The sequence below is a fragment of the Orycteropus afer genome, unplaced genomic scaffold, assembly GCF_000298275.1.
Source record: "Orycteropus afer afer isolate SDZICR_OR568_19922 unplaced genomic scaffold, OryAfe1.0 scaffold00134, whole genome shotgun sequence".
Taxonomy (NCBI): Eukaryota; Metazoa; Chordata; class Mammalia; order Tubulidentata; family Orycteropodidae; genus Orycteropus; species Orycteropus afer.
Genome location: NW_006921721.1, coordinates 7172844 through 7186080, shown reverse-complemented (window position 1 = coordinate 7186080; position 13237 = coordinate 7172844). Strand labels below are relative to the sequence as shown.

Here is a 13237-nt window from a genome sequence, read left to right as displayed (position 1 = left end):
CAAACCAGAGGAAATAAATCAAACAAGGCTGCATAGGTGATATCATTTGCACATTTCACAAAAGCAATCATTTACAATAACTGGTACACTAATTAAGCCAAAACTCACTATTCTTACAGAAAAAAAAAAAAATACCAGAGGTCACATAATGTTTCCTTTCAAAATAGACAAAATGCCTTTCACAGGACTTTACTATACTCCATAGAGAGCTACTCAGGATTCAGTTAGAATATCAACACCAAGAAAAAGGTTGGTGAGAGAAAAAAAAGAAAACAATGTTATTTACACAGACTCAAGAAACACCTTTTTAAAAATCTTTTACTTTATGAAGGAGTAAAATTTAAACAGTGATTTTAGCTGTGGATGTCTCTTTAATGAATGAATCACAACTCTTGGGGCTCTTTGCATAAAGGTGAAGGAATAGTATGGGATGAGGAAAAATGGTAGGATGCGGTGACAGAAGTGAGACCTCCAGCTCGTGGGCATCAGCAGTTACGCTGCATACACAGGCGGTACTGCTTAGAGGAACGAAGGTTTCTACACCAGCCTTATTTTTGAGCATCCAACAAGGTAGAGGTGGCTTTTTAATGAATTTTCAAAATAATAAAAGTCACAGTAGGAAGCTTACAATAGAGCTGGCCTACTACAGAAAATCTATCAGGAACACTTGTGTTCTTGTTAAATGTTTAAGAGAAACCTAGCCAACAGAGATGCAATTAAAATGTAAAACAAAGCAAGTGTGATTTGGGCTAAGCACACAGAAAGCAGAGCCTTCTCGAGAAGGCAAGAGAAGGCTGTTGTGCACCTGTTCCTTTCATTGTGCTGACTGTGGGCATTCCACATGATCTGAAACTATAGACAGATTAAATAGAACGCAGAGCCAATTAGCTTGGTCTGTCAGTTACAGGTAATTACAAAGTATTAAAATATAATGATCTGAATTATACTGTAGGTTGCTAAAAGCTAAAGAAAGTCTCAAATTCTTAACTTAAGCTAGGGCTTTGAAAATAAATTAAAAATGTATAAAGTATATAGCTGGTTTGCTGGTTTTCAAATTAAGTGCCCCAAGTTTAAAAGAAGTTCTATTCCATTTGGGTATGTCAATAAAAGCCATTCGTACTTATGAATACAAAACATTCTACAAATCCCATTTTAAAATTCCCTCCTACAACTTAAAACTTCCAAAGTGGGCTAAGTAATGTGCATGGCAAGGATAATCAGAGCTGAAGTGTGAGTGTCGACATAATACTTCAAGGCAGAGCTACAAAACCAATCTCTGTCCAGACAAAAAGAAGAGCATAGAATCAAGACTCATGAAGGGGAAGCTCTGCGAAAGCTCAACTCAAAGGTCAAGTTTACCAAAACTTTAGAGTTTCGGAAAGAGCACTTATTGAGATGCAGGTCTCCCTTCTGATCCACAAACATTATGAGGCCTCTCAGGAGTATCAGGAACAACATGGCACATAGGGGTCCAGCAGAATGCTTAGCACTAAGCAGTGCACACAGCTAACATGGCAACTGAAGCAGATGAAGTCTCTTTAAAATTCACATAAAAACATATTAAGTTCTTCTAAACACGAAATGCGAAGTGTCCATAACTATACAGCACTTTCTTGCCAAAAAAGGGCCAGAAACATTAAGTATGCAAGTACTAATTACATTTTTAAGATTATTCAGAAACATCACCAAGTAGCATCCCAAAGTGTACAAACCAGTTAAACACGTATAAAATTAGTTAACTAATCCAGTTCGAAATACAAAATGAAAATTATGACTGCTGCTCCAAATACCTGTGCTTCTACACATTCACAAGCAGACTATGTAACAAAGTAGACTCTAGTTTTAAGAAAACATTACAGTTCAGTATCTATTCCAAAACTGATCTCAAGTCCCAACGATAACATCAAAAATCATTCATCTGGAGATTAGAACCATTTAAATGTTTGTACATATTTGCAAATAACAAAAAAAAAAAAAAAAAGAAAAAAAAAGAAAAGATCTGCACAAGGCTGGCATTTAATCTATTCCCCTCACTCCCCCAAGAGTTTGACAAGTCCTTTTAACTCAGCAGATTGATAACAGGCTACTTGGTTTTCATATGATGTATGTGGCAATATGAACAGATCCAAAGCTGGTCAGTGGAGGTGGCAGACTGGAGATCTTGGTTCTCTGTGATTCGTCCATTTAGCAGAACACAGGTAGTACAAACAAAAGTTTAACTTATCAAGGACATGAGACCATCACAGTATACAAAAAGAGTATAAACTTTCCTTGGACCAAATGGATATATATATATATATATTTTTTTTTTTTAAAAAAAAAGGTATACACAAATACATATCTGTATCTACTGCTTATATACAAAAAGTGAGAGCACACCAGGATTCAAAAGTCTGTTCTGCAATTATACGGTGTAGTGAGTTTGGCACTTCATTGTAATGAAATTTCCAATGGTACAGTCCTTATCTACAGCAGCACATAACCTGCAAACATTGGGCAAACATCCTGTACAGGAAAAGTGTCTTCGCTGCCAAGTCTGACGAAAGGAAAAAAGGAACGCTATTTTTTGTTTTTTTAAATCAAGAAAACTAAAAGAAGGGGTGAAGGACATCTTTGGACTGCTTCTCTCAGTTCCTGCTGTCAGACAATCTGAAGTACTTTAAAGTGTAGCCTAGGGGGGTGGGAAGAGAAACCAGACACACAATGAAAATATAGCCAAATTAAAAATCAATTCAACTTAACATATTATAGTGACAGACAGACACAAGGGAGAAATGCTAGAGCATTCTCAAAACCTCTGAAATCATTCAATGGGGAAAAATTCCACTTTTTGTTTTTTTGGTTTTTTTGGGGGTGGGGGGAACCCTTCAGCATTTGATTTGTATCAAAAGCATTCCTCTATTGAAGAGCTACTAAAGAGATGCAGCCATCTAACTGTCAAAAGAAAATCTTTAAAACGGATAAAGGAAGCCTCCTTATGTTTAAACTCAAAAGGAAAATTTATAAGCTGTAAAAAGGGTGGAGAATGAATGATAAAAGAGGCCTCTCTGAAAGAGGCCTCTCTGCAAGAGGCAGCCAATTGACATTTAAAAAAAAAAAAAATCTAACCATTAAAGATACAAGTCACTGTGCTCCTCTCTCTTAAGTTCTATTTTCAGAAGCTCTTTTGGTATTGGGGCAAACTTACCTGCTCGCTAACTAACTCTTAGCCTGACACCCAGCTATGTGTCGTTGTCTTGACACTGTGTGGGAAGCTTTGGTTGGGCAACACATTGTCAAAGTTAAAATCCAAAGTATCTCCATCCATGAGGTCATTCCGGATGATGGACTCCATGTCACAGTCCAAGCGCTCAATAAGCATGCCGTCCAAGTCACTCGGGAGCTTCTCCTGGTGAAGAATGCCCATCCTGCCATAGCCATGGCAGCTGCTCACTGAGGAGTAGCCCCCTAGGGCGCTCATCTGCATGGGGTGAGGCAGAGGCACTTGTAAGGGTGTCTTCCCTGGGGTCAGGCGATTCATGCCCAAAGTGTGAGGCATGGCATTTATAGTGTGGGGCAAGGCACGCCCATTGACTGCAGATGTCTGTTGAGCATGTCCAGGGTGGGTGTGGGAATGGGAGTTGGGGTTCATCATTTTGTTATGGGACACCTGGCTGCCATAGGTTGGCATGACTGAATTAGGGTCCATTATCACATTCTGGCCCAGAACCCTGCTATTGGATTGGGCCACCCCAGTGTCCACTGGTGTCATGATGTCATTATGGGGAGGAGAGTCAGAAGTAAGTAACTCTTTCAAGAGTCCTGGTGCACAGTTATATTGACTCATGCCTCCATAACTCGATTTGTTGTCCTGCAGTGTTTGCATAGGCATCTGGGGCAAAGGGCTCATGCTGGATTGGCCATAAGTATATTTTTGGTAGTTTGGACTGGGTGAATTTAGACTGGTGTTTGGAGGTGCAAATGAGTAGCATGGTGTCTGCTGCATCATGCCAGGTGAAGACTGGGTCGAAACAGTTAATGATGTTGGTGAGGAGAGGAGATTGAGATTATCCAAAAGGTTTTCCATGTTTTCAGGATTGCTTATTTCAGACAGGCTGGGCAGAGTTGAAGCCATCTTGGCAGCAGATGGTGGGTACACCATAGAGTGCACGTCCCCATCACCAAGGTCATCCTGTTGGGTCATAATTGGAGAAAGTCTCCCACTAATAGTACTAGCATTTGAGCTAGTTCGGGGGCGAAATGTACTCCAGTTATCAAAGTCATCGTTGCTGTGAGAGCCGGGGCTAGCAGGCCATTTGGAGTACTGAGAGCTGGGGCTGTCCCCAGCACTCTCTTGGCCAGATTGGAGGGATGCCTTTTTCTTGGCAGCTCGGCCGCGACTCTTAGCAAATTTACTGTTGTTGTCCATGGAAGCAGCTCTTCTCCTGGGGGATTTTCCGCTCTTGCCTCCCTCTGGATTCAGCATCCACCAAGAACTTTTTCCAGTTCCTTCATTCTGCACGCGGATGAACTTGCTGTGTAGGGACAGATTATGACGAATTGAGTTCTGTAAAACATGAAACATCAGTTAGAAGCCTAATACTTCTCTACTTGGGAAACTTACAATTCAGCATAGCTATGTATATTACATGGAAAACAATGGTATGAATTTCAAACACCCAACATGAAACATAAAGGTTTTAAACCCCACTAACAAAAGAGCTCCAATGTGTGTGGGAAAAATAACTTCTGCATCTTAACAAAGGCACAAAATCAAATAAATATTATTACGTTGTTGCTCTTAGCTGCAATCCAGTTGCCCCTAAACTCAGGGCAAACCCCACCACAACAGAATAAATTGTTGCCTGGTCTTGTGCCATCTCCATGAACACTTACAGACTGGAACTTTGTGATCCATAGATTTTCACTGGCCAATTTTAGAAGTAGATCACCAGGCCTTTCTTCCTAGTCCCTCGGGTGGATTGGCCAGGAATCAAACCTGGTCTCTATCACGGAAGGTGAGAATTCTACCACTGTGAACCACCGTTTCCCTCAAGCATTTTTTTTTTTTTTTAATTATACACACATATATATATATAACAGAATATTTTATGGAGGAATTATAGGGACTAGTTTTAAAGACACTTAAATTGTGCTTAGTTACAACACTATGCAATAAATATTCCATATCAGTGCCATGAAAAATCCTTTCCACAATTGTGCTGTTATGATCACCATGATCGCCAAAATGTGGAGTGTTCAGTCCTCTCTCCTCATTGTCAACTCCATCCCCACACCCCCATGGCTCTCTCTCTGACCCTTGGAGCTAGGTCAGAGCTCACAAGTTAAAAGGACACTGCTGTTCAGATCGTCAAATAGGCAGATGCCAGTTGCATGTTTGGGGAGTCCACATGATATCACAACCTTCTGACCCGCTGGTCACAAATTCAGAGCTGATTTCCCACTACCTCTTTAAGATGTCAGCCATAAAATAAGCTCAGGAGTCCGCATAACACCCTTACTTTCTGACCTGCTGGCTCCTGCTACTTCTTTGGTTTCAGTAATTCACTGGACTGCCTCCCAGAACTCATGGAGAGTACACCATACTTAAATTACAGATTTAACACAGCCAAAAAGGACATAAGGAGACAGACACATAGGGTGAGGCCTAGGAGGGTTTCCAATGTGAAGTTCCTATGTCCCAAGGGATATGCTACCCCCATCTGAGAGCCAATGTTCTCATCAACAAGGAAATTCTCTTTATCTCCATGTTCAAGGCTTTTATCAGCCAGTCTTGTATAGGCCGGATCACGGATCACATCTCCTGTGGCTAGTTGATATCAGCCTCCTAAATGAGTCTTTTTCAGTTTGGCCAGCCTCTATTCACTAGCAAATTCTCAGGTGTGACCTGGAAGCCCCAGACTAAGGCACTCCACCATTATGCCAAGGGTCACTTTTCCCCAGCCAAGGACAAAGGCTACCTTACTTAGGGTTAAACCAGGTCACTTACCCCACAATGCTACCCCCTAAAACTACAACCAATTCTCTTCAGAGCACACATATGCCATTTACACAAAGTGAAAAGTTTTATATTACTAGGCCCATGTGATTATGGAAAAAAAATGAAGCAAAATATATTCCTAAAGAATTAAAAGTCAGAAAATTAGTAAGACCTAGATTCATTTACACCTTTAAAGCCGATTATGCAAATATAGTGGAATACAAGAAAAATGGTTATATTTTATTTCATAAAGTTGAATTTCAAAAAAAAAATAGAAAAGAAAAATTTAAATTCAACAACTCCCTGTCCCCCTCCATCTCCCTAACAATAAGCAGTAATGTACACCAACTACGTGATACCCCATCCTGGGTTACACTCTACTCCCCTCAAAAGGTAATACAGAAGAGAAATAACGAGTGAACGATACAAAGAGCATGACAAGTCAATCTGCTGTCAACAGCTGTATGACTAATTTTGCCATGTATCCATCTAAGACTATAACTATTAAAGAAATATAAACTGGTTTTGAACATGTAGCTCTGCTACTTACTAGCTAGGGAGCTCTGGTAGCATAGTGCCTAAGGCATTTGACTACAAATCAGAAGGCTGGCGATTCAAACCCACCAGCCACTCCTCGGAAGGAAGATGGGGCAATCTACTTCCGTAGTGATACTGCCTCAGCAACCCAAGGAGGGGTTGTTATGAGTTGGGTCTGACTCAACAGCACATAACAACAACAACAACTTACTAGCTATACAGCCTTGGGAGCTGGCTCAGGCCCTATGTGCCTTAAGTTCCCTCATCTGTAAAACAAAGATGGGCTCTTATCAGGTTGTTATTGAATTAAGTGAGATACCACAGGTAAAATGCTTGGTGGTGCCCGGCAGTGTAAGCAGTCATGGTGAAGGAGATATGAGACCCCCAACTCAGGAGCACAAACCTCACCATTCTAAGCCCCACTTTCCTACTCCTTGTCAGTGGGGTATGCGTAGGAATGTAGGGATATTACAAATATAAATCCACAACTCCAAGCACATAGCAAAGGGGACTTGAGACAGTCTTTCAAGCTTCAGTGGAACACTGAAATCAGGCTACACACTGAAGAAGTCTCAACTTGATCCACCTATCAAACATGTGGCTAGACTTCCAGCATTTGGGATAGACTCTGGGATACAACTAGGAAAGGAAAAGTGGGAAACCCTGAGCTCCTAGGAAGAAGGGACCTAGCCTTACACCTTGTCCCCCCCCCCCCAGCATAGGGCACACAACACACTCTTGATATCAGCTCATTCAGCTGCCTCTGCAACCCCTTACCAGGCCTCACATCCTCCGCCTGATCCCAAGTACAGGAACAAGAGTCTGGGTGCCCAAGCTCCCTCAGGAGTCAGGCTATGTGCATGGCCTGTCCTCCTTGGTCTCCTCTGACAACTGGGTGCAAGGGTCAGCTGATCGAACACCCTGGGTGCCCCCAGCACCTCTCTTTGACCACAAAATGGCTCTAGCTGTATTTGTGGTCACCCAGAGATGCAGCCACAACACCCACATCCTCATGCCATCAATGCAGATGCCTACATGCCAACTGCTGCATCAGGGCAAGGTCTCTGCACAGCAGGACAAGGCCAGTACTCAAATACAAACACAAGAATCTCATTTTCTACAAGGAGATGCAAATGTCAGAGCAAGACCCAAAAACCAGGGCTAAGAAATCCACACTTCCAAATCCCCTCTGTGGCACAGTGCCTCAGGCACTTGACTGCTAACCAGAAGGTTGGCGGTTCAAACCCACCAGCCATTCCTCAGAATGAAGACTAGGCATCTACTTCCACTGAGATGCTGCCTGGGAAACTCAAGGAGGGGTTGCTAAGAGTCAAAATCGACTCAACGGCAGTGAGTTTGGTTCTTGGTTTATTTTCTGCCCCAGGACTGCAACACCCAGCTACAGGGTAAGCCCCTCTGCAAGTCCATGCCATGAGGGCAGGTCAGAGCTAAGCCCTAATTGGAGGCCACCACACCGGAAGGTGTGTACAGCTTCCAAGAGCCCCTCTTCCTTCCCACTTATGAATCAATCCCCAACTGAAGACACAATGCTTTGAGGAGGACTTCGGTTTTAGGTACATACAAGAATCCCTGAAAAAAGCCAAATGAAAACCAAACTCACTGCTTTCTAGTCGTTTTTCTGACTCATAGAAACCCCTCCTTGGGTTTCCAAGGCAGTATCTCTACAGAAGTAGATTGCCCAATCTTCCTTCCAAGGACTGGCTGAGTGGGTTTGAACCACCAGCCTTCTGGTTAGTAGCCAAAATCCAAGTACTGTTGTTGCTGTTGTGTGCTGTCAAGTTGATTCCGACTCATAGTGATCCTACAGGACAGAGTAGAACCGACCAATACGGTTTCTTAGGCTGTAATCTTTACAGAAGGAAATCGCCAGGTCTCTCATGCAAAACCCACTGAGTGGGTTAGAACCACCAATCTTTCAGTTAGCAGCCGAGCCCTTAACTATTGCACCACCAGGCAGGGCCAAGTACTACATTTTCAAATGTCCCACCACATTCTTGTTTTTGCAGTATCCTATGGAAAGGTTCTATACACTCACAATGAGATGGACTACACAACGGGCTCAAACATATCAACAGTCATGAAGATGGTGCAGGATCAGGCAGAGTTTCCTTCTGTTATACATTAGATTGCCATGAGCTGGAGCCGACTAAACAGCAACTAACAACAACAATGCATCCTTACAGGGCCACAGCCACATCTGCTATCACTAACGCCAGCAAACCACGGTTTAAATTCCTTCTCAACGAGGCAGCCCTGCCCCTGGGACACCACTGCCAAGTCCTAGCCCTTTGCCTCTCCAACAGTTTCTGCACACTGCAAGACTGGGCATTGGCACAATGCCCCATCACGACAGCTTTGTTCTTTAAACACAATAGACACACAGATAAGCCACCATGAAATCTCTGGAGGAGAGGAAGCATGACCCCTGTCCCTGTCACACTGAGTTAATGATAAAGAGGGAAGAAAGATAGTCCTGGATTGTAGCTTCCTGGTTGTCTGCACTGACCTGGGGAAGGGGAGGTGCAGCTCTACAATAGATGTGATGACTGTGTCAGAGCACCTATAACTACAATTGGAAATACTTTATCTAGACTGCAGAATATGTGATGACAAAGTTTCTAAAAAGTTCAAGAACGCTCACTAACTTAGTCAAACGTACACTAATTCACTACTTAAAGGGGAAATAAAAGTCTACAGCAATTCATCACTTATTAAAACATTACACTACATATTTCTGTAAGAGGACATTTCAGGTCGCTCTGTGAGTAAAAGAGCTGTCTCCCAACTTTGCTAACAATTAAAAAATATTTTTTTTTTCCTAACAGGAAAAGGTTTGCTGTGCAGGGCTTGTTACATAAATTCCTGTTTTTCACACAGCCAGGACATTAAAGAAGGTATGATTTCCAGCCCAGGGTGGGGGCAGGGAGTGCTGGAGAGGTAAATCTTTAGGGAAAAAAATATGTGCTATTAATGATGTTGTGTCTACAAATCTCTGCCAGACACAGACAAGGCTCAATGAAAAGACAGCTTCACCCATGGAACTTTGCAGCACAGCCACATGCAAGCGTCAGCTCTGGGACACTCATTTCTTAAACTGTGAATAAATATTACATGAGGAGAGATGGGGTGTGAGGACAGGGGGCTGGTGGGTTGGAAATCTCTTACCCAAACTCCAAGTTTCTGCATGACGCCATCAAAGAAAAGGGCAAGTCAGCAGATTTCCTCACCAGGAGCTTTCTTTCTCTGCCATCAGCCATTCTGCTATTGCAGAGCTTGCTTTCCCACTGAGAGCTTCAGACTTGCTCTGGCCCACCACCTACCCTCCACAGGCTTGGCCCCCCCATGGACTGTGACATACTCTTGCAGGAGTAGGGGCAGCAAGGAGACCTTCTTAGGCAGGGCCTCTGTGCCCAAGCCATGGACAACCTGCACTGGTGGCTGTTTGTAACTCTGGGTATTGTTGTAATGCTCTCTACAGTCTGAGCTCCTTTAAGAACAATGGTCTAGAGCGTGCTTTTATTTTATAATCCCAAAGCCCCAATAGATGGTCTGCACTCAAGATACATTCAAGAAATGTGTGTTGATTGACATCCTGAAAACATTACAGAGAAGATGAAACGTCTTACACCCCTTTTCTCCACCCATTCATCAATTCATGCCAACAGACATTTGTTCATGTTGTTGCTAGCTGCTGTCCAGTCGGCTCTGACTCATGGCAATCCCATGTACAACTGAACAAAATACTTCCCAGGCCTGCGTCATCCCCATTATCAGTTGTGGGTTGGATCTTCATGATCTATAGGGTTTTCACTGGCTGAGTTTTGGAAATAGACTGCCAGGTCTTTCTTCCTTGTCCACCTGAGTCTGCAAGCTCTGCTGAAACCTGTTCAGCATAGCAGCATATCAGCCTCCACTTACAAATGGTTGGTGGCTGTGCATGAGGTGCACTGGTGAGGAATCAAACCCAGGTCTCCCATATGGCAGGCAAGAATTCTACCACTGAGCCAACATGCAGTGAGGAAGTTAGACACAGAGCCTGCCCATGTAAACAGCACTCTACAAGACAGAAAATGACACACACAGGACTGTCCAGGAGCATCCAGGACTTTGTCCTGCAAAGGTCACCACCCCTCCACAACTTTCTGTCTTGGCTCCATTGTCCCTTCCTTCCGGAAACATTTCTTGATAACCTCATCCCAGCCTGCAACTCTCCAATACAGTACTCCTTGTTTACTCACCACAATTTATGATTCTGTCTACTGTCTCGGAACTTGACTGGCCCTCCCGCACTGTTAGCTATGTGGGCAAGAACCTTGTCTATCTTCTTGTATACTGTATCCTCATGGCCCCATCCCTAGTACGCACTCAAGTATCTGATAAGTGAATCAGTAGTACTTATATCCATAGGGTTATTGCAAAGATTAAATGCGATAATGCATGTAACATACTTACCTTGATTAACATTAGTTGATGTTATTGTTACTTTTACTAGGATATTTGTATCCCTAAAATACACAGAAATGTGTATTAGAAAAATTAGTCCTTTTTGATAATCACACCTTACAGTGTTTCCACTAACAAGACACTTTTATATGTTCATTACTGGAAAAATGATCTAGTTTGAGGTGAAGAGTTAAGATATTTTCTCAATTAACTAGATACTATCACAGAATGCTGTGGACAAATAAATGTTAACTGAGGAATTCAGAAGCACTAAAGTCATTCTGTCAATGTGCTTCCTGTTGTTTCATTAAAACCCTTGAGTCTTCCCACAAGAGTTGATGCTACACCTTACACGTCCTCCCTCGCATGTCACCATCACACACTGCTATGGGCTCTCCATACTTTGGAACAGCCAAGTCAGTTTGTGGGTGGAGAAGCAGGCAGCAGGAGTTAGAGCAAGGCGGCTTTAGAGAGGCCACAACCCAGAGTGTTCACAAAGTGTGGATACAATTGCACTCTGGGGTGCCACCAACCTCCATCTATGTGGCTGGACATAGCCAGGCTCTAAGATGGTCCCCAGACTCTTGAGAGGCCTCAGGATGGGAGGTGGGGGTGGGATTTTACACGTTCCATCTCAGGGAATGTGAATGCAATGTGAACTGTGAGGGCAGGAACCCTCAAGTGCAGACAGAAATCATTACAGCTTTTACTTCCTTTAGAATTTTTCATTTCATTCTTTTAAAATTTTTATTTGCAAAGATATTATATAATATAGTCACATGTAGCATATAAATGAAATAAATTTTATATCAATAGGGCATCTGATGAAAAAAAAAAAAAAAAATGCTTAGAGATGAGTATTACAAAAGGGAGCCCCGGTGGTGCAATGGCTAAAGTTCTTGGCTGCTAACCAAAAGGTCTGTGGTTGGAATTTATCAGTGGCTCTGTAAGAAAAAAGACCTGGTAGGCTGCTCACATAAAGACTTATAGCCTTGGAAATCCTAGGAGGCAGTTCTACTCTATCCTACAGGGTTGCTATGAGTCAGACTCCATGGTACACAACAACAATTTATTACCATAGACTTTTAGATGCAATGGACACCCCAACAAAGATAAAGGAGCAGAACTTGGCCTTGAGACGTCAAGAAAATTCTTCTGGGTTGGAGAAAGGACCTGGTCTAGCCCTCCTCTTGCAGCCTTCTGTGCCTGCCCTGCCCTGGGCTCCTGAGTGCTGAGCCTAGCCTCCTTCTTGACCACTTTTCTTTACCCTGGGCCTCCCTGGATCTTCACCCCCTATGAATCTTGCCTGCTGACCTCTGCTGCCAACTCTGAGCCCATGTGGTATCTATGAAGGCCACCAGCTCTCAAGCCAGAGGTGCCTTCCATCACTGCTTCATTCCACTTTTCACTATCTGGCTGTTCCAAGATTATTTTGTTAGACATAATGACCAGAGTAAACAAACAAACAAAAAAACAAACACGAAAATCAGCAACTTATGCTGAACACACCCACCTTATGGAACACTGGCCTTCATAGCCTCTATATTTTACTTTGGAGTTTACTAACTGCATGCAATATATTACATCATTCCATCACAGAAACAGCCATATAAGGCTTTGGCCCCATTTTAGAAAGTGATCCCACTTAGAAACTGAGGCTTGGAAAATGATTTGTCGAGTGAGGGCTCAAACCAAACTTTCATGACTCTACCGCAGCATCACTGCTGCTCAAGAAGCCACATCCAGGCTTTACTGAAGCTATAGAATGGATTTTTAAGCCTTAGGCTACATGTGTGTACCCTGAGGGAGGGGAAATCATTTTGTTTACTAATTTAAAAAAATTCATTTTCTGCCTTACCAGGTGATACATTTTAAATATGGGTTGCTTTTATTCCTGCTGGTTACTCTTAGTCACAGGAAACCATAGCTGCTTAAGTGTAAATTTCAGATGTGAGCAATGCCCCAGGGAAAGCCTGTGGAAAGAGGGTTTGGGGACTCACCAGGCAAACAGAAAGGCCCCCAGAGACCCCAGCTGCCTAAAATTGCCCACTGCCCTATGGGAGGATGAGGTCAACAGTCATACAAAAGAGTTTCCAACTAAGAGACAGGCGCATGTGACTAAAGGAACTCATTGTTCTAAAATTCTAGACATTCTTTCAAAATGCTAGATAAATTAGATTTTTTCAAAAACATTTTATCTAATTCCTGCGAGCTTTCTCAATACGTACAATTGTTACACAGTCTCCCAATGTGGGC

General features: G+C 42.8%; 1 protein-coding gene across 1 annotated transcript in view; it reads right to left on the bottom strand.

Moving 5' to 3' along the window:
• Positions 1-3205: 3205 nt before the first annotated feature.
• The window catches only part of FOXO1 (forkhead box O1), a 131321-nt gene continuing 121289 nt past the window's right edge, over positions 3206-13237 (bottom strand). The window contains exon 2 of the mRNA XM_007945242.2: positions 3206-4546. Coding sequence (XP_007943433.1) covers positions 3206-4546 — 1341 coding nt within the window. The remainder of the gene's footprint in view (positions 4547-13237) is intronic.